The sequence below is a fragment of the Danio rerio genome, chromosome 25 (genome assembly GCF_049306965.1).
Source record: "Danio rerio strain Tuebingen ecotype United States chromosome 25, GRCz12tu, whole genome shotgun sequence".
Taxonomy (NCBI): Eukaryota; Metazoa; Chordata; class Actinopteri; order Cypriniformes; family Danionidae; genus Danio; species Danio rerio.
In genome coordinates this window covers 8,544,623-8,566,582 of record NC_133200.1, presented here as the reverse complement: position 1 = coordinate 8,566,582, position 21,960 = coordinate 8,544,623, and the positions used below count along the sequence as shown (strand labels likewise).

At 32.1% G+C, this 21,960-nt stretch overlaps 1 protein-coding gene across 17 annotated transcripts in view; it reads right to left on the bottom strand.

Moving 5' to 3' along the window:
- Nucleotides 1-3,099: 3,099 nt before the first annotated feature.
- Nucleotides 3,100-21,960, bottom strand: part of dgkzb (diacylglycerol kinase, zeta b) — an 84,540-nt gene continuing 65,679 nt past the window's right edge. For 8 of the 17 annotated variants that reach the window (XM_005174290.6, XM_073942751.1, XM_073942749.1 and 5 more), the window contains 14 exons: nucleotides 20,986-21,086; nucleotides 20,803-20,882; nucleotides 17,428-17,497; nucleotides 15,857-15,897; nucleotides 15,576-15,775; nucleotides 10,944-11,048; nucleotides 8,956-9,060; nucleotides 8,510-8,578; nucleotides 8,398-8,429; nucleotides 5,778-5,827; nucleotides 5,568-5,688; nucleotides 5,455-5,491; nucleotides 5,238-5,337; nucleotides 3,100-3,607 (listed from right to left, as the gene is read on the bottom strand). In XM_005174290.6, the coding sequence (XP_005174347.2) occupies nucleotides 3,491-3,607; nucleotides 5,238-5,337; nucleotides 5,455-5,491; nucleotides 5,568-5,688; nucleotides 5,778-5,827; nucleotides 8,398-8,429; nucleotides 8,510-8,578; nucleotides 8,956-9,060; nucleotides 10,944-11,048; nucleotides 15,576-15,775; nucleotides 15,857-15,897; nucleotides 17,428-17,497; nucleotides 20,803-20,882; nucleotides 20,986-21,086 (1,228 nt within the window). In that variant the 3' untranslated portion in view covers nucleotides 3,100-3,490. The remainder of the gene's footprint in view (nucleotides 3,608-5,237; nucleotides 5,338-5,454; nucleotides 5,492-5,567; nucleotides 5,689-5,777; nucleotides 5,828-8,397; nucleotides 8,430-8,509; nucleotides 8,579-8,955; nucleotides 9,061-10,943; nucleotides 11,049-15,575; nucleotides 15,776-15,856; nucleotides 15,898-17,427; nucleotides 17,498-20,802; nucleotides 20,883-20,985; nucleotides 21,087-21,960) is intronic. The other 9 variants (XM_073942754.1, XM_073942755.1, XM_021470621.3 and 6 more) reach the window with 2 other exon arrangements.

Below are 21,960 nucleotides of genomic sequence, written 5' to 3'. Positions count from 1 at the left end.
CATTCTTGATTTTAATGGAGCACTTCTGATCATTTCTAAAAGCTGATTCCAGCAGTGGGGGTGCAGTAGCTGAAGGCGGAGTCACCCAGCTTTGAAAGAACTCTTGGAATTCGTAATTTACTTGATTCTAATGATCTGAGAGATCTGTTAGGTTTGTATTCAGTGAGCATACCTGTAATGTATTGAGGTCATAGGCCATTTAGTGATTTATTGACAAGTAGTAATACAACAAAATCTATTCTGAATGTAACTAGGAGCCAGTGTAAAGACCTGAGGACAGGTGTGATGTGCTCTGATTTACTGGTTCTCTTGTTTTGGTCAGAACCCTGTCGTTTCGGGATGGCCAGTGAGGAGTCCATTACAGTAATCCACTCTGCTGGTGATAAAAGCATGAACAAGTTTCTCAAATCTATTTAAAACAAATAGTGAACTTTTTTTTAATTGGTGTTAATGATTTTAGTCAGACTCAGTATATAGTAAAAATTCTTTAACCCAACGTTTATTAAACATCCAGACACCACAAATTTGTTTTGAACACTTTCTTTATTCATTTTATCTTCCAAGTATACAGTAGCAAACCAGCCCCATGAGCAAATATATGACTATTCCTCTAACAAAATTCTCATCTACCCTTATAAATAAAGCATCATCTAAATTCATATCACATACAAATTGTATAGACTTTTTATATCTGAACATTTTTAAAATGTTTGACAGATTATATACATGTATAATCTATTCGGAATTGCATAGCAACTCATACAAAGCACTGACAAAATACATATTCTATCGTAAGGACATCTCACCACAAACACACTATGGCAATGCTAACAACTCAATGTTGTCAAACGGCTGCTTTTGTAAAAAGTCCAGCTTTCCTGTCTTAGTTATTATTCAAGCATTTAGTCATATTTTATTTTTGTACATGTACATAAAGTGACCCGGTTAAATACACAAGAATTTAAGCCTTGCAGACGTTGACGTAAATAGATATATATAACTCTATTAGAGGTAATGCACCGATGCAAAACTCGTGTTTAGTTTCCTCCAACAGCAATTTTGTCACTGAAAATGTGATTTATCATCCATTAAACAATTTCTTTATTATTACCGAAAGTAATACGTTGCTGCATGAGTTTATAAATTCTGTGAGGAACCTAAAATCACACTATGAGTTAAACATTTTAACACAGTTCAGTGCAAGCAATCAATGCTAAGAGATATAATCCCATTCCTGAAGCAAACTTCATTCATATAGGCGTATGATTATGGCCATAAAATAACAGCAAATCTATTGACTAACAAATGATTAATAAGAACTGATTTAATACTAAAGTCGTAATTAATGGATGTTTGTGTTACGAAGTTCAAGCATTTGCCACAAAGAGAGAAATTGGCCGTAAGCAACAGCTGAGGAAGCATTCTTAAACACAGGAGGCTATGAAACCAACGTCTAAAAGTCAAGCTAAAGGAAGCGTCCAGTGGATTCAAACTATTAGGGTATAGGCTAATGTTTCATAAACGTAATCAGAAGCAGCGCAAAACTCTCCCGTTAATCTTTCATGAGGTTTATCCGGTTTTCTTTAATAGTAGTTTTCTTTTAAACCTGAAAATGTGTTTTAGATTTATTAGTATTTATTTTATTTATAAATGATTTACTTGTAATATATATTAATATATTTTTGTTTCTGATTGTCTTATGTTTTATTAATTAATCAAAATCTACTTATCTTCATAATTAATTAATTTTGATAACTACACTCGATAATAACTAGGACTGGGCGATATGGCAAAAGTGCAATCTCGATAATTATTTTCCATTTTGAACAATAATAATATAAATTTTGATTGAAGTTGCTTCCAGATTTAAACGAGTACCCCAACAATGACGAAAGCCACAAAAATTAGAGGTTCCATTAAATGGCATAACATTTTCAGCTGATAAATTTTTGGTGGCTGAAAATTTGGTACAGAGCTATCGCTGTTAATGACGTAAATTTTATCGCGATTTGATAAAATATCAGTTATCGGCCCAGCCCAGATAAGAACAAGAGTAGTTTCCTTTTAAATCTGAAAATGTATTTTAGAATTTAGTATTTATTTAATTACAAATTATTTATTTGTAATATATTTAATATAGTATATATTTTTGCTTATGATTGTCCTATGTCCTATTAATTAAAAGAAATCTACTTATATTCAACAAAATTTTGATTCATAATTAATTTTCATTACTACACTCAATTATGACTGGGCGATATGGCAAAAATGCAATCTCGCTAATTATTTTCCATATCAAACGATAAAGATGTATGTTTCAATAGAAGTTGTTAATGCTTCCAGATTTAAAAGAGTAGCCCAACAATGACTAAAACCGCAAAAATTAGAGGATCCATTAAATGGCATAATATATTTTCGGACGAAAAACTTTCCGTGGCCGAAAATTTGGTACATCTCTAATATCAACACACTTCTAGATTCCCATTGTTGCACATTTCTGCTGTGTGATTGGCTCTTAGATCAGTAAAGAGTAAAAAAGTCAAGCGCTGTCATTGTTATTGACATAAATTTTATCGCGATTCGATATAATCCAGTTCATTGGCTCAGCCGTAATAATAACAATAGTAGTTTCTTTTTAAACCTAAAAATGTATTTTAGAATTTAGTATTTATTCATTTACAAATAATTTATTTAATATAGTATATATTTTTGTTTTTAATTGGCTTATGTTTTATTAATTAAAAGAAATCTACTTATCTTAAAAAAAAAAAAATCCTAATTAATTTTGATAACTACACTCGATAATAACTAGGACTGGGCGATATGGCAAAAATGCAATCTCGATAGCTATTTTCCATATTGAACAATAACAATATTAATTTTGATTGAAGTTGTTAAGGCTTCCAGATTTAAACAAGTACCCCAACAGCCACAAAAATTAGAGGGTCCATTAAATGGCGCAACATTTTCAGCCGATACATTTTTTAGTGGCCGAAAATTTGGTACATCTCTAATATCAACACACTATTAGATTCCCATTGTTGCACATTTCTGCTGTGTGATTGGCTTTTAGATCAATATAGAGTAAAAAAGTCATTGTTAATGGCATAAATTTTATTGCAATTCGATATAATATCGTTTATCGGCCCAGCCCTGATGAGAACAAGAGTAGTTTTTAAAATGAATAGTAATAAAATAGTAATAAAAGTAATAGTACTTCGCTTTAGCCCTGAAATTCCACAATTTTTTTCCTAATCCTGTCCTAAAGAGCAGAGCGATGCAGTTTTGCATCAGGACGGGACTCATGCGTTCAGAAACGTGACACAAACACTGTCTGCTTGGCGTTACGATCAATACAGAGAGCGAACATGGTCATTTCCACACATATGCTGCCACGTAGCATTGCTAACATGTGGCCGTATACTGTATCAAACTGGCCACCGTTGAGACGGTGGCTGTGGTTTTAGTGGTGGACAGAAAAGATGTCCAGTCACACTGCCGTCTCATGGTCATCTCTCTGGATCATTTGATGGTGTTGTTGGTTTTCCAAATATTCAGCTAGCTCGTAGTCTCGAGTTCTCTCTGCGTACATCTTTGGAGTTTCACCCTGCAGGACAAGGGGAAGGATATGTTGGTAACAGTGTAAATTAAGGATTCATTTATTAACTATATTAATTAGTGCATCAGGAAGAGAGAAGAGGGGAAACTTTTTTATTTTATATATGTTTTTATTTTTAATTATATTTTTTTATTATTTATTTATTCATTCATTCATTCTTTTTATTTATGTTTATTTGTTTAGGTTTTTCTTCTCTATTCCTGATGCATATCACTTTTTGATTTTAATCAAGAATTGAATCCAATGAGATCATTCATTCATTCATTCAGTTCAGTTTCCTTCGGCTTGGTACCTTTATTAATCTGGAGTCGCCACAGTGACTTATCCAGCATATGTTTTACACAGCGGATGCCCTTCCAGCAGCAAGTTGCAGCCTAGTTCTCTGAAACATCCATACACACTCATACACTAGGGCCAATTTAGTTTATTCAATTCACCTATGGCGCCCATCTTTGGACTGTGGGGGAAACAGGAGCACCCGGAGGAAACCCACATGAACACGGGGAGAACATGCAAACTCCACACAGAAAAATGCCAACTTTTTTTTAAAGCAATGGGTTTACTCACTTTTTAAAAAAGTAAAGTCAACTAATAGCTTGAAAAGCCACGGCTTTAACCACTTTTTAAAGTAAAGGCAAATAATCGCCTTAAAATCCAGGGGTTTACTCACATTTTTCAAGTAAAGTCAACTAATCGCTTTAAAAGCGATGGCTTTGCTCAATTTTTTAAGTAAAGTCAAGTAATCATTTTAAAAGTCACAGGTTTACTTTTTAAGTCAAATAATCTTTTTTAAAAACAATGTGTTTACTCAGTTTTTTTAAAGTCAACTAATCTTTTTTAAAAGCAATGGCTTTACTCAATTTTTTTACATCAACTAATCGCTTTAAAAGCAATGGTTTTTAAGTAGTCAAGTAATCATTTTAAAAGGCACGGGTTTACTCACTTTTTTAAGTCAACAATTATTTTTAAAGCAATGGGTTTACTCAGCTTTTTAAAAGTAAAGTCAACTAATAGCTTTAAAAGCCACGGCTTTAACCACTTTTTTAAGTAAAGTCAAATAATCGTCTTAAAATCCAGGGGTTTACTCACATTTTTCAAGTAAAGTCAACTAATCGCTTTAAAAGCGATGGCTTTGCTCAATTTTTTAAGTAAAGTCAAGTAATCATTTTAAAAGCCACGGGTTTACTCACTTTTTTAAGTCAACTAATCTTTTTCAAAAGCAATGGCTTTACTAAATTTTTTAAAGTCAACTAATCGCTTTAAAAGCAATGGTTTTTAAGTAGTTAAGTAATAATTTTAAAAGGCACAGGTTTACTCACTTTTTAAAGTCAACTAATTTTTTTAAAAGCAATGAGTTTACTAACCTTTTTAAAAGTAAAGTAAACTAATTGCTTTTAAAGCCATGGGTTTATTCATTTTTTAAAGTAAAGTCAAATAATCACATTAAAAGCCATTGGTTTACTCACTTTTTAAGTAAAGTAAACTAATCTCTTTAAAAGCAATGCATTTACTTTACTTTTTTAAGTCAAACAAATGAATTGCTTTTTTTTTTTTAACAGTGTATCTGATGTATCTAGCAATCATTTAAAAGCAATAAAGATGAGGTGTGGGATCGCACCTGTAGATCTGTCTTCATGAGCGATGCACCAGCATCCACCAGATAACAGCAAATTGTTCTATGGCACAACGCAGCTGCCTTATGCAGAGCTGTCTCTCCTCTAAGACCAAAAAAAAAAGTGAAAAACAACAGCTAATCATTATCATGCTGATTTCAGCTGCTTAAATTAAATCCGCCACTGATTAAATGGAATAAAAGTGGCTTTAGCAGTACTTACGTTGATTTCTCCGTCACATCCAGTATGCAGGCAGGAGCTGTTTATCAAAAAAAAAAAAAAAGATCAGAAATAAAACGCACAAAGTCAAAGAGTGAAGTAAAAGCGAACCTCACCGTTTTCAGTGATAAACTTCACAATCTCTTTGTGACCTAAAATGACTGCCTGATGGAGGATGGTGCAACCTAAATGGTCCTGGACCGTGAGATCCGCTCCCTCTTCATGCATCTGTTCCAACTGAGGAAAAACATCAAGCAGAAAAACAGACCATTAGGTCGAATAATCCTCATATATAATACAACTGGAACTGAGTATTTAATGAATACCTTTTCCAAGTTCCCAGACTTCACAGCATCAAAGAGCAAATTGGTTGAATCTGAAAAACAAGAGTTTATTGAATTGTACTAAATTGGTTAATAGTTAATTAAATGTATTATAGAATTATATATACATACACACAGTTGAAGTCAGAATTATTAGCCCCCTTTGAATTTTTTTTTCTTTTGTAATATTTCCAAAATAATGAATAACAGAGCAAGAAAATTTTTACAGTGTGTCTGATAATATTTTTTCTTCTGGAGAAAGTCTTATTTGTTTTATTTCGGCTAGAATAAAAGCAGTTTTACATTTTTTATGAATCATTTTGAGGTCAATATTATTAGCCCCTTTAAGCTATTTTTTTTTCGATAGTCAACAGAACAAACCATCATTATACAATAACTCGCCTAATTACCCTAACCTTTCTAATTAACCTAGTTAAGCCTTTAAATGTCACTTTAAGCTGAATAGAAGTGTCTTAAAAAATGTAGTAAAATATTATTTACTCTCATCATGGCAAAGATCAAATAAATCAGTTATTAGAAATGAGTTATTAAAACTATTATGTTTAAAAACATATTGAAAAATCTGTTAAACTGAAATTGGGGGGAAAAATAAACTGGGGGCTTATAATTCGGGGGGCTAATAATTCTGACTTCAACTATATATATATATATATATATATATATATATATATATATATATATATATATATATATATATATATATATATATACATATATATGTGTGTGTGTGTGTGTGTGTGTGTATTTTTTTTAAATATATAATATTTGTAATCTAATATTTTTTTTATTTTCCAATTGTTTTGTTTTATCAGTTAAAAAAAATCTTTTAAAAAACAGATCCCTAATAATTAATTTTGATGACTACACTCAAATGTTTTTTTTTCAACTTGTTCAAACTACTTACTTAAAATGAGCTAAAACAACTCAACTCTATGAGTTCATATTTTTAGGGGACAACTTAATTGTTTAATGCTCAATGCAGTTAAATTTGTTAACTTAATCGATTTGTGTTGGGACAGTTTGAATAAATTGTGTGAAACACGGGCTGGGCAATTAATTGAAAAATAATCAATCGACGTTGAGAGCTTATAATTAATCAAATTTTTCCAGGTCAATTATTTCATTACTTTCCCTACTCCGTGTGGAGTCACGTGACCCCTGCTCTGTTTATACTTCTGCATCAAGCGCATGCTCAAGGTCTAGCCCAGCCTTCATGTGGTCTATACCCCTCACTGTGACTGACAGTTAAGGCTGATTTATACTTCTGCATCCACTTTGAAGCTTACTTTGCACTACATTGACGATGATTGGAAGCTGTCCCAGAGATGCTTTGAGATATTTACCATTACATTCAAATTCTTTTTTTACATTACAATATTTGTTTACAGAAGATTCAAGAAATACACTGTTATATTATAATGTTATAAAATAAAATATTATGTGCAGGATATGCAAGAGTTATTTCATTTAAGAGATACTGCTTGTTTTCTACTTATAATATGAAAAAATATATATATTTTATTTTGTTTCTAAAAGTGCAAGCTAAGTATTTTCACTTTTTTATAAGAAAAAGTGACTGTTGGTTTTAGGCAATGAGTGTTTTAATTTCAGTTGATGTTTAATAAATAATCATAGATAGTAGATGCGTGTTTCCTTTAATTATTTTAGAATCAAGTAATGCACCCTTCATTCAAAGTAAACATTTTTTACTGTACAAAACTTGTGTGTGAACTATGAGGACAAAAAAAAATTAAATAATCGATCATTAATCGTAAACAAATTAAAATGTTCAATTAACAGAGATTAAAATTTTAGGCCAAATCGCCTAATATGTGGAACCTTGCATTTTTTACAGTGTAAAACACAATAATTGTGCATTTATTTGTTCCATTCTAATTAATTAGAAATGAAAGAACAAAATGTTTACAGATTAAAGACTACATAAATTTATTTTAAACCAAAATCTTTATAAATAATGTACAGTATATTATAAATGTGTCTTATGTTGCATGAGTATATTTGTTGAACTAGCCAAAAATGCATTATATTAGTAAAAAAAAAAAAAAAAAAAAAAATTTTTATTAGAATAATAAGTAAATAAGCATGTTCTATGAAGATGTTTGGTCATTTCCTCACTGTAAATATATCAAAACATTTTTTTTATTAGTAATGTGCATTAAGAAATGTAAAGGTGATATTTCTTATAAGAATTTTGTATGTGTGTGTGTGTGTGTGTGTGTGTATGCATATATATATAAAATATATATATATAAAACAAACCATACGTTAAAACATCAATGAAAAGCTTATTTTTTCAGCTTTCAGGTGATGAATAAATCTTAATTTCCCCCTTTATAAAATTCCTTATGGCTAGTTTTGTGTTCCTGGGACACATACGTATTTTTTTCCATTAATTGGTAAGATGTTTTTTTTTGTGTCATAATTATATTTTTAATTATTGATTTTAAACATTTTTTAATAGCAGTTATTAATAATAATAAAGATAATTTTGTTTAGTAATAGAAGAAATAATATAAAGTACATAAATAATGTTCTTTTTAAAAGTATGATAATTAAAAAACAAACAAACACACATATTTACCTTGATCACTCTTATTCCAGACCGTGTCTAACCTGTGAAATAAAAATTGAGTATTTAAACCATTATTCATAATCAAAAGCAGCTTGCATTTGTCTCAGCACTGATAATATACCTCTGCACATTCACTGAGTCCTCCTCAAGTGTGTTTGAACGACTGGAAATCTTATTTTTTGCTCCCCTCCTTCAAGATGAATTGGATAAAGACATGCTAATGTAAGATATTCATTCAAAAAATGGATATCTTCTGCACTCTCGCTAATAAAGTGCAATGTAGATTTATGAACATGGTAGCCATTCAGCATCAGTGACTATATAGTAATATAGGCAATGACTATACAGTAAAATAGTCACTGTAGTTATGTAAAAGCTGATGACTGGCCTTAAATAACCACATGAAATCACAGCATGGATAACTTTGTAAGCTTATTAATGATGTTTGCTATACAAAGTACATGGCTTAATATGATACATATAATACTCACTTAATATAATACTCACTATTCAAACTTTGTACATGAAGGTCTGAATTAAAGCACAAACCCCTCAGTTTGAGTTTACCTGTACAGGCCTGATTTTGTGGGACTTCCTGGATCACTTTGCACATGAGAGTCACTTTCTGGACTCAAGCTTTCCAGTTGGCTTTCAGCATGTGTTTCATGAACCCTGCGAGAGCATGATGGAGTTATGAAAGCTTTTTTTATCCGCAAAATAAATAAATGAATGATTTGCATTTGTAAAAAGCGAGTGACTACCTTAAAAGCGTGATTTAAAACAAATTTTATGTTAAAAAGTTGACTTTTCTTAAGAAAGTGAGTAAAACATTGTAAATTTGAATTGTCTTAACTTAATTTTTATAATTATGCAAATAGTTTGTTTACTCATTGATTTTTATGGCAAATCACTTTAAAGCAACAGGTTTATTCCCTTTACGTAAACAAATAGTTTTTTTTTTTGTTGTTTTTTTTCCAGCGTGCACTTTTTGATAGTATATATGAACTGAAAATGAATAAATAGTAGAAAAGGTCAGTATTTTGAAAATAAAAAGCCTATACAATTTTGAGAAATAGTATCAAATTTGAGAAAACAAGTTAAAATGCATGGTTTTAGATAGGGCTAAACAATGTATAGTTTGAGGATCTATATCTCAATGTGTGTATCTGCAGTAGTCACCCCACAGGATTAGATAATATAAAGATATTATTCTATTTTTTTTTATTATTTATACAATTATGACAGTTTGTTTGTTTTACATTTCGTTGTTCAATTTCTATTCTTTAATACTGTTAAACCCCATAAAACAAAAAAACACCCTTCATTTATTTATTTTTGCTTGAAGTTTATTATAATTTATGCAGGTCCACTGCACAAAAAAAAAAGACTTGATCACTTCAGTCGATCTAAATTAATGAAATCTTTCCAAATAGAGCCAATCAAATCATCTGGTGAAATTATTGTGATATCGCAATATATATTGCAGTAAAGCGAAATCTCACATATTTCCAATATCGTGCTGCGCTAGTTTTACAATATAAAAATCTAACTTGGCTCTGACTTTTTTGAGTTTATATTAAACATGTTGAGGTCAGAGTTCTAAATAAAGTCAAAACTGTGAAATGTACAATTGAAGACAGAATTATTAGCCCCCCTTTTATTTTTTTTTATTTTTTTAATATTTCCCAAATGATGTTTAACAGAGTAAGGAAATTTTCATGGTATGTCTGATAATATTTTTCTTCTGGAGAAAGTCTTATTTGTTTTATTTTGGCTAGAATAAAAGCAAGTTTGAATTTTTTTTTTAATGAATCATTTAAAGGTCAAAATTATTAGCCCCTTTAGGTAAAATTTTTTTTTGATAGTTTACAGAACAAACCATCATTATACAATAACTTGCCCAATTACTCTAACCTGCCTAGTTCTGACCTAATTAACCTAGTTAAGCCTTTAAACGTCACTTTAAGCTGTATAGAAGTGTGTTGAAAAATATCTAGTAAAATATTATTTACTGTCATCATGGCAAAGATAAAATAACTCAGTTATTATAAATGAGTTATTAAAACTATTATGTTTAGAAATGTGTTGAACAAATCTTCTCTCATCTAAACAGAAATTGGGGGACAAATAAACAGGGGGACTAATAATTCTGACTTCAACTGTTAATAGAATTGTGAGATTCAGAATTCAGACTGCTTTCTCGGTTTACATTTTGCAATTCTATTTTCTTAGAGTTGTGAGTTGTTTTGCACAATTTTAAGTTTATATTGCAATTTATTGCAAGAAATAAATCTCAATTTTGACAGACATGCTTATGTAAATTATTCATTTAAAAACTGAAAAATGCATGCAATGTAGATGTATGAACATGGTAGTCATTCAGTACCACAATAATATAGTGACTATAGTTCTGTAAAAGCTGGTGACTGGCCTCAAATAAGCACACGGTAAGCTTAGTAATAATGTTTGCTATAAAAAGTACATGGCTTATTATAATGCATGTCATGTCCATGAAGGTCTTATTTAAACCACAAAGCCTTCTGTTTGAGCTTTACCTGTACACGCCTAGATTTGTTGGACTTTCTGGATCACTTTGCACATGCATGTCGATTTCTTCACTCACACTTTCCGGTTGGCTTTCAGCATGTGTTTCATTAACCCTGCGAGAGCATGATGAAGTTATGGAAATGAAGTGAAGTTATGAAAGCTTGTTTCCACAAATGAAATAAAGACAATTGCACTGTAAAAGCAATTAGTTATATATAAATAGTGAGTAAACCCATTGCCTTAAAAGCAACAAGTTGACTTCGCTTAAAAAAAAAAAATGAGTAAATCCATTGACTTAAATTTTAATGCACATAGATTGTATAATTAATCATTTTAATGCAATTGGTTTACTCACTTTTTAAGTCAACTAATCGCTTTTTACACTGTGTGATTTTGTGGCTCAGTATATAAACATATTTATTTAAACAATTAAAAAAATCATAAATCCAATAAAACAACAACTACAAAATATAAAATTTTGAGAAAGTCGCAATTCTGAGATTGTGGAAAGTTAAAAACAGTTTTGTTTTTGTATATAAAAAAATAGTCGCAATTCTGAGATTTCGGGTGGGTAAAAACATGTTGGTTTTCAAATATAAAAATTTGTCGCAATTCTGAGATTTTGAGAAATTAAAAATGTTATTTTTTGAATATAAAAAATAGTTGCAATTCTGAGATTTTGAGAATTAAATAATGTTTGGTATTCCAATATTAAAAATAGTTGCAATTCTGGATTTTGAGAATTAAAAATATGTTGGTTTTTGAATATAAAAGTGTCACAATTCTGAGATTTTAAGAATTTAATAATTTTTGGTTTTCCAATATATAAAATAGTCACAATTTTGAGAAGTTAAAAATGTTGTTTTTTGAATGTAAAAAATAGTTGCAATTCTGAGATTTTGAGAACTTAAAACATGTTGGTCTTCGAATATAAAAAAATAGTTGCAATTCTGAGATTTTGAGAATTAAATGTTTGGTTTTCCAATATTAAAAATAGTTGCAATTCTGGATTTTGAGAATTAAAAACATGTTGGTTTTCGAATACAAAAAAGCGTCACAATTCTGAGATTTTGAGAATTAAAAATGTTTTCAAATCTAAAAAATAAATAGAATTTGAGATATCAGAATTGCGAATACTCAAAATTGTGCAATATAAATAGAATTGTGATTGTGCAGAATTCTGACTTCATTCTCAGTATTAGAGCTTACATTTCGCAATTCTTTTGTCTTACAATTGTGAGTTGTTTTTCCGCATTTGCAAGTTTTTATCACAATTGTAAGAAATATATCTGTATTTTGAGAAGAAAAACACCATCTTTTTCCTCGCAAATAAATTATAACTTACAGTTGTGGCTTTTTTGCATTCAATTTTTGAGACATATTTAGAATTGTGTTAAAGTAATAAAGTAAAATCAAAATTTGTAGTAATCCTAATATATTTTTTTATCATAGCAGAACATCCTTCCATATGTAATAGACAAACAAAATAGAGGACAATGACCTGCTGACGCATTTTGATGTTGTCCACCCACGTAGGGGGGCGGGGAAACTCATTGTTTGTGAGATGCGTATAATTTACTGTAACAGAACAACTACTACAAGGAGGTCTGACAGATGGGATGTGTGTTTTTGGTGATCTGCTGCATGTCAAGCAGGGGGAGGGTGAATGTAAACACGGATAAATGAGTGTTTAATAGCAGGGGCCTTTATGAGGGGCCTGTCCTGTCCTGGATAGACTCATTTTTAGTAACGCACAGATTTTTGCACCAGACTCTGGCACAAATGCGCTGCTGTCTGTCTCTCTCTCTCTCTCTCTTTCTCTCTCTGTCTGTCTCGCCATCAGATGTGCACACAGATACACAAAAACACTTCCCCTGAGGGAACAGACTCGAGCTGAAGAGCAACTGTCATTTTTCTATTTCAGGCAGGAAGGAAAGCAATCAGTTCAGTCTAGTGTTACACACTTACTGCAAGCGTTCACTATGTATGTGTGTATTCAGGACATGCAGAGTAAGAAAACATCCTGAATTCATATCTGTTTAGTCAAACTGTGGTGCTTATTTTATATTTAAAACACTAATAAAAAAATCAATGTCTTAATATTGAATTCATATATTAAGACCTATTTATACAATTAACCAAATGCAGTATTTTGTATTTGTATTCTTTATATCTATTTATGTTTTTGATTTAATTTATACATTTTTATATTTATTTATATCAGCACACTATTATTATAGCTATATGAACAGCCTATCTGTTTACTCCAATTGAGATGCTTATTATATTTAAAATACTAATACAAGATCAATACGCAATGTCTTCATTTTTAGTTATTATAAAAATTTTGAGAAACAGTCGCAATTCTGAGATTTTGAGAAGTTAAAAACATGTTGGTTTTCTAATATAAAAAATAAACTGACCTTTTCAAGTTTATATCATGGAATTTTGAGATCTCATAATTGTGATTACTGAAAATTGTGAAATATAAATACAATTGTGAGATATAAAAGCAGAATTCTGACTTCGTTCTCAGTATTAGAGTTTACATTTCGCAATTCTTATTTTCTTACAATTGTAAGTTGTTTTTACGCATTTGCAAGTTTATATCACAATTGTAAGAAACATATCAGAATTTTAAGAAGAAAAGCGCATAATTGCAAAGTATGTTTTCTTTTTTAATTATGTTTTTAAAAATACTAATATAAAATCACCATCAAAGTCGCAATTCTGAAATTTTGAAAAGTTAAAAACATATCAATTTAAAATATAATAAATAAAAAACTTTAACATAATAATAAATAAAAAAAATAGATTTTTAAAGTTTTTATCATGTAATTTTGAGAGATCAGAATTGTGAATACTCAAAAACTGTGATATATAAATAGAATTGTGAGATATAAAAGTAAAATTCTGACTTCGTTTTTAGTATTAGAGCTTACATTTCGCTATTTTTTCTTAGAATTGTGAGCTCTTTTTAGGCATTTGCAAGTTTATTTAGCAATTGAATGAAATAAAGAATAATTTTGAGGAAAAAAAGAAATGCTTATAATTGCAAGGTGTATATATATATATATTAGTTATGTTATATTTAAAAATACTAATATAGAATCAATATGAAATGTCTTTATTTAAAATTATGTTAACTACTATTTATACAGTTAACCAGATGCAGTATTTTGTATTAATATTCTGTATTCACCTTATGCTACACGTATGAGCGGGCGCAGCCATTTGAATCTTTTTGGTTCGAGACTTCCGGTCTCATTCACTTCCAGTTATTTTTAGACGTTAAAAACAGCTTGTTCTGCTGCTTGATGTTGAAAACGGATATGTTCTTATTATATTATTCTACTTTGTCTGTATAGTCATGCAAACACTGGTTTGTGGAGCAAGTAATTTGACCGTTTTTCTGCCGTTTATTATTCCTAGTTATTTCTCCCATAGGCGACTATAATCTGAATCACGAACACGGGCACACTTCCACATTGAGGAATAAGGTCAATTATGTGTATTTATATATATATATATATATATATATATATATATATATATATATATATATATATATATATATATATATATATATATATATACTTTTAATTTAATTATACATTTTGTATATTTATTTATATTAATAGGCATTTCATTTGGCATGCATAAAAATCATCATCATTCTCAATAATTTATTGACCTTATTCTCCGCAGACGAGCGGGCGCTGCCATTTGAATCTTTTTGGCACGAGACTTCCGGTCTCATTCACTTCCATTCATTTTTAGACATTAAAAACTGCTCGTTTCGCTGTTTGATGTTGCAAACTGATATTTCCTTGTTATATTATTCTACTTGGTCTGTATAGTCATGCAAACATTTGTTTGTAGAGCAAGTAGTTTGACCGTTTTTTGCCTTTTATTATTCCTTGTCATTTCTCCCATAGGCGACTGAAACGGAAGTTCTAAGACAATCGCGCAAACAGGCGCACTTCCGCATTTTAGAATAAGGTCAATAAAAAACATACTTTTAAAACAGATATTAAATAATTGAAGATATTTAAATAATTTATTATAACTACTACTATCAGAGATATTGATTTTTACCAGTTTATTGTGTTAATAATATTATTAATGTTTTCTAATATATAACAGGAATTTTCCAATTCTAGTGATCTCAGATTTTAGAAGCCACAATCTGTCTTCTTATTTCCACAATGTCCAGTTACAACAATATAATAATACGATTGTTGTTTTTTATAAGTCAATTAACATCTTTTATTCATAAGATAGAATTATTATTAAATATTATGGATTCATGCTAAACCTACAACAATTACTAGCAAAATTAACAGCAAGGGAATAATAATTAAGACATCTTCAGTTCCCTAATACAGATTTTCCTATGTGGCCAATGTCTCCACATGAGCTTGAGCTGTTCTTCAGGGGACATTTTCAGAAATCTCATGCCCACAGGCGAAGCAAATCCTGCCCACGCATTACTGTGCTAGTCTATGTGTTAAAACGATCCGCGGATATAAAAAAAGCGACATAAAACTGCACCTCGAGGCTGTTTGCAGCTTTAACAACATGAGCAGATCCAGTTTAACTGCACATTTTGTCATCCAAAGTGACTGGTTTCAATCTACCTGCAGAGGGGAGAAGGCCCTGGAGAGCAGGCAGGAAAAGCGAACTGGTCTGTGCTGTTGGAACATCCACATCCCCCAACAACCGTTTCCATCGCCCCCGGCATTCCGGGCGACGTGCCCACCGTCTCCTTGGTGACCAGCTCCGGGTCCAAGATGAAAAGCTCATCCTGGGAGATCTCCGACACATAGTTTAGATGCTCCTGCGGAGACATGCAATGCTGTAGGGTAAAAAAAAAACAGCACAGTGTGTCGCGTAATAGAGATGTAAAACGTCAAAGTACCTGACCACGATCTATTCGGTAGAAACGATCTGCAGTTGTACCTGGGAAACAAACAAACAAAGAGAAAGATTTGTTTGTGGCACTTAAAACTTGTGGAAAGGTCAAAACCGAAGAATCTCAGATACAATTTCACATTAATTATACATCATTATCACACTTTTGAAAACACTTTAGTAAACAATTCATGGTATTAACGAACACTACTAGCTTAATATACTAGTTACCTATTTATTATTAGTTACACTGTAAATTCTAGCTACCTTCAATTTTTTTGTTAAATCAAACTAACTTTTCTATTCATCTCCACTTATATCCATCCAACGGACTAAAAACGTTAAGTTAAACAATATTCTGCTTTACAAATGTGCGTTTTGTGCCAGAACGCTGTCTTTTGTTTTGGTTCTTTAAACCCACTTCGCAGTTTAGCCAGTTATATTACAGCACCTCGGGTTGCCTTGTTGGAAAAACACATTCATTCAGAAAGGCTCTCAAAGCAGGCGGCCGTGACCGAAATGCGACCTCCGGTGGACAGTAGCAGACTCCAAAATGAGACGCAGATTCAGAATTCCACATTATGTGGTTATTAATTAGCAAATTATAAAAATATTACGAGCGTAAACCTTAGGTGAGCAGGTTACATTGTAACCCAGTGTCCTAACAACACGCTACTTGACGATATTGGCAGTGTTAAGCAATTTGGCTGTTTGCACGAGACGAAACCAGACAAGTTTAAATACAGTACTCACAAAATGGAAAGATTTATAATCTAATAAATGCATATTAAACCTCTTTAACATTATCTACAAGCCGAATCACTGATATGTGTTGGTTTACACTGAGTCACAGTTTTAAAGTTCAGTTTTAAGCAGTTTATTTTCAAGATCTGAGGTGAACTATTTGCTGCTGCTTTCAGTAGTATGGCAATAAATGTGGTGTAAAATGGCATTGAAACTCATATTATTTGCATTTAACACTAGAAAGCACATGAGGTGACCATTGGCAGTTTTCTGTTGTTCAGCTTCAAGAAATAGAAGCCGTTTCTACTATATCAATTTGAGATGTTGGTTAGAACAAAAACTCATTTTAATATTGAGAATATTCCTTCTATCGCGTGCCGTTGCTTTTATATAGAACACGATTTAATTCAGCCTTTAGGCTCATTCATCAGACTTGCTCCTGTTGATCCTCAATCTGGCAACCTATGCGTGTGTTTGATTTGATTTAGGAATGCAATACCTATTTCAACCACTGGGTGTCAAACTTACATACTGCATCTTTAAAACATTTAGTTGCAACCTGATTAACCTATTATATTAAGGTGACAAAAAAATTTGTTGCCTTGATATTTTGTCATTGCATTTTTGACAGTGTAGTAAGTTTGTTTAGGTTTTGGGTAGGCTTAGGGATGCAGAACAAGATCTGCATTTATGACTACTAATGAACAGTTCATATAGGCTGGTAATAATAAGCCAGTAGTTAATAACATGAATTGTGACCTATACTAAAGTGTTACCGAAACACAAATTCTGACTTTGATTTTGTTTCTTAAAGGCGTAAAATGTTTTACTTACAGTCCAGGAAGCACCATTTTGGTGAAAGCTTTGGCATGTGCAGTGTGTCCGTATTCATCCCATCCCCCTCCTAGAGGCAGAGAGAGAGAGAGAGAGAGAGAGCAAAAAATACACTGAGAAAGTGCAAGTGAAAAATGGCTCCTGTCCAAAACGGCCTCACTGTGTGAGTTCAATTAGTCACAATGTGTTTTTTCTGACTGTAATTGAACGGGAAGTCAACGTGCAATGGGACTCACATGCACACGATCACATGTTTGGCTTGAATGGAGGTAATTATGGTGGAAAGTGACTCTTAAAGGTATTACACATCATTTATGCTCTTGAGATGTGTCAGCGTCGCCACAGGACACAGATTTCAAGCTAAACTAATATATATATATATATATATATATATATATATATATATATATATATATATATATATATATATATATATATATATATATATATATATATATATATATATATATATATATATATAATTGTTTTCTTTCCAAGGAGTTGCATTAATGTAAAAGTTATGTAAAAGTCACCACAGTATTGTCAAAATTGTATAAGAGAATGTTATTCCCTAGCATTTGTTTAGATTGTGGAAAAGGGCAGTTAAGTGGCAAATGGGCAGACTTAAAAGTTGAAAAAGAAGTAATTTTTACTGATGATTACCTTTTTATGCATAGGAAAATGCACAGTCAGTCATTTACAAAAAGAACAGGAACATCTGTTAAAGGGTTAGTTCACCCAAAAATGAACATTCTGTTATTAATTTCTCACTCTTGTGTGCAATACAGTAGCCTAACGCCTTCGTTCATCTTCAGAACACAAATTAAGATATTTAAAAATTCACACTTAGATAATGCTCGACTATAATAGCAGGTTTGGCATGCTGTCCCGAAGAGAACCCTGAGTTTGGAGATTTATGAGCCCATTTTTCTGCTAGTTCAATGGGCATTAGGAGGGGGAATACGAGATCAGGGATTTCTCGAGAGCCCGCCAGTTAGTATTTTTACCTATACTTTGGTTAATAAGGTGGTTCTATAAGAATCGATTCAGTATGTATGCGTTAAGTGCTTGTAATTGTTACTACAATTCGCTTATGTCACATGTTTTTAGACTGAGGGAGGAAACAGGAGTACCTGGGGAATCCCACGCAAACAAGGGGGGAACATGCAAACTCCCCGCAGAGAGTGCCAACTGGCTCAATTAGAACTTAAACAATTGGCCCTCCCGCTTTTTTGAGAATTGAGGAGGAGGGAGAAGGGAAGGATAGAGGTTTTTTTTTTTCCAAAACGAATATAGGGAATGACGTTTAGGCAGAACATTTATTGCAATTTTTTAATGATTCGATAAGCTAGCAAATGATTAGAAAAGGACCAACTGTAGTTGATCATATCACGTTCTCCTCTTGAAATTAGTTTGTGAAATTTTACTTAAATGAAATCTGAGAGCTCTCTCATTCTCCACACTGCAAAAAAATACTTTTCCTACTTAGATTTTATTCTAGTCTAAATATCTAAAAAAATAAATAAATAAATCAAGAAACATTTTCTAAACTAAAAATTTCTTTGGTTTAAAAAAAAGGTCAAAATTAAGTGTTTTTGCTTAAAAACAAGCAAAATAATTGTATGTTTAAATCAAAGATGCTCAAAGTAGGACCAGCGGGACAAAGTTGGCCCATGGTAATCTTTGATTTGGCCCACCATCCCATCTAAGAAGAGTGAGATGCATAGAGCATTGGGGCAAATGCCTTCAAAAGAGATTGTCATTTCTAATTTGATTAAAAAAAAAAAAAAAGAAATGTATTGGTGAGCTACAAAAAGCAAACTGAAATAAAATGTTTCAATTAAATGTTGTAAATGAATCAGATTTTTTAAAAAGTACAGTAAATAATGTGACTTGATGGATAAGGGGACTAGAAAACATCAGTGAGCAAATCAAGGGCAGAAACTAGTATGACTCTAATCTGTTATAAATGAGAATATTTTAGTTTTCGCTGTAACAAGTTCATTATGAAATATAAAAAATGATGATGTATTACATTATATAAAGCAATGTTTTTAAAATATAATTAAATACATTAGAAAATTACCCATAACAACTATATTTAGCTTTGTTCCAATAGCCTCAATCAAGTTTGGCTCTTCATAAAAAATGTTTGGGTACCCCTGGTCTAAATGAAAAAAAAAAAAAAAACCCACAAAATTATTTTGCTTATCCCACTTGCAAAATATTTAGCTTGTTTTAAAGAAAAGCTCGCTTAATTTTGGCTTATTATTTCTGAAAACAAGACAGTATTTTTTTCTTGTCAGCAAAATGCTTCTTAATTTAAAGATTTTTTAAAATTTGGACTATAAACAAGACAAAAACCCTTAAGAAAAGCGTTTTTCACATGTTGAAAAATCCATGTAACGCTGTCGCCTCTGGCTTGCATGGTTCACGATCAGTAGAGCTACGCATCGATGAATTTGCTCTTCAGTGTTTGGACTCTCAGTAATGACTTCAAACCACACTGAACTGAGCTAAACTGAACTGAACTTAAACACCAAAAACTGAACTACACTGTTCCAGCTACTATGACCATTTATGTGAAGCTGCTTTGACACAATCTACATTGTAAAAGCGCTATACAAATAAAGCTGAATTGAATTGAATTGGAAAACTTCACTGGCTAAGTTGGACTTCTGTAATCATACGAAGCTCCAAGAACACTTTTGTAGGCAAAAAACAAACAAACCTTTGTATAGAAATCTTTTCTCCTGCATGAGGTTAGGCTGTGCGGTTACTTTTAATACAGTCAAACTTGAGAGTTGTGTGTTGCTCTGTTAACTCAAATGTCAATACATTGTATTACCTGTAGTAAATGCGCACTCTGACCTAATGTGGGAGAAAAGGCGACGATACAGGTGGATTATCTCTGGGGGCTCCGGTTTCCCCCAGAGACCAAAGACATGCGATAAAAGTAAATTAAATAAACTAAATTAGCTGTAGTGTATGTGTGTGTGAATGCATGAGTGGATGGGTGTAAAACATATGCCGGAATAATTGGGGGTTCATTCCACTGTGGCGGAATATTTTATACATAGAATATTTTGCCAATGTTTGTCAACATCTTGCTGTCTATAGAGGCTTAGAGAGCTCCTGGATATCATCTAACAACGATCTCAGGATATTACAACATATTAGTGACTAATTAATAACAGACTTTACTTTTTAGCTGGACTAGCCCTTTAACAAAGTCAGTTTTTGATTCATGTTGACTTTGAGCCACGTTTTGATAGTTCAGATCCTCCTCTTAACCTTCACAAATGAGGAAGGAGGTTGCTGCCAATTCTCACTGCTGGCGCATTTCTCGCAAGCATTCAACAAGCTGAAAAGCACCTCATGCAACCTCTCGATATGCTGCCGACACGTCTCCAAATCACTGTTCCCAGGAACTGTAATTATCCCCATGGGAATCGCTGAAAGGAAAACAGAACACACATGTTAGGACTGGTCTGTAGTATTTCAAAAGCAAGAGTACATCAGTGTATAAGAGCGAAGATGTGAAGAAGAAATACTCACCGGCCTCTTTGAGCTGCTCCTTATCATAATGGAGAGCTTCATAATCATGCATACTGATACGGTTCACTTGGATCTGCACTGTCTCTGCGATGGGCTGCTGACTACATTAATAAAGAGAAAGAAAATGTATGTAAGGGCTGCATTTTAAAGTAGATCAGGCGTCACCTTACATGGTCTAAGAGGACCGGTGTCTTGCAGTGAAATAATATACCAAGGCTGTATCCAAAATCATCACCCCTTTAATGCACTTAGAGAGTATCTTAGAGAGCATCCATTTGTGTCGTGGTGACAGAAACCATTGTGGACATTCTAAAGTGCACTCAATCAGTCCCACAATGCACCACAATCAATCAGAAGTGCACTCCCACAATGCACCACTATTACAGATGTACAACCAATGTACACTCAACACCTCGAGAATATCCATAATGCACTGTGGAAGTTTTCGGAATTTCTGCTTCTGACCACAAGATGGCAGTACATCGGAATCTTATTGCTGTAAGTTTCTAAGTAAATTATTATTTAATTGTTAAAATAACTTGTGTATTACATGCTAGAAATTAAAATGCTTTTCATTACTAATCGACAGCTCGCTTTATGTTAAATAACTTGTTATAAACAATAAATCTGTGCACTTCAATATTTTGTAAAAATTAATTTGTCTTCATATTCGTTAAATCAAATACCATAACCTTCCCTTTCCCTCCAAACGACTTTGTCACATGTAATGTCTTTAAGGCGGGGCTATGAGTCCTGATAGCAAAGCTATCAATACTTTAGGGCGAGACTATCAGTACATTAGGGTGGGGCTATCAGTACTTTAGGGCAGGGCTATCAGTACTTAAAGGTGGGGCTATCAATACTTTAGAGCAGGGCTATGAGTGCTTTGGGGCTGGGTTATCAGTACATTACGCTGGGGCTATCAGTACTTTAGGGCGGGGCAATGAATCCTTTGGGGGGGCTATCAGTACATTA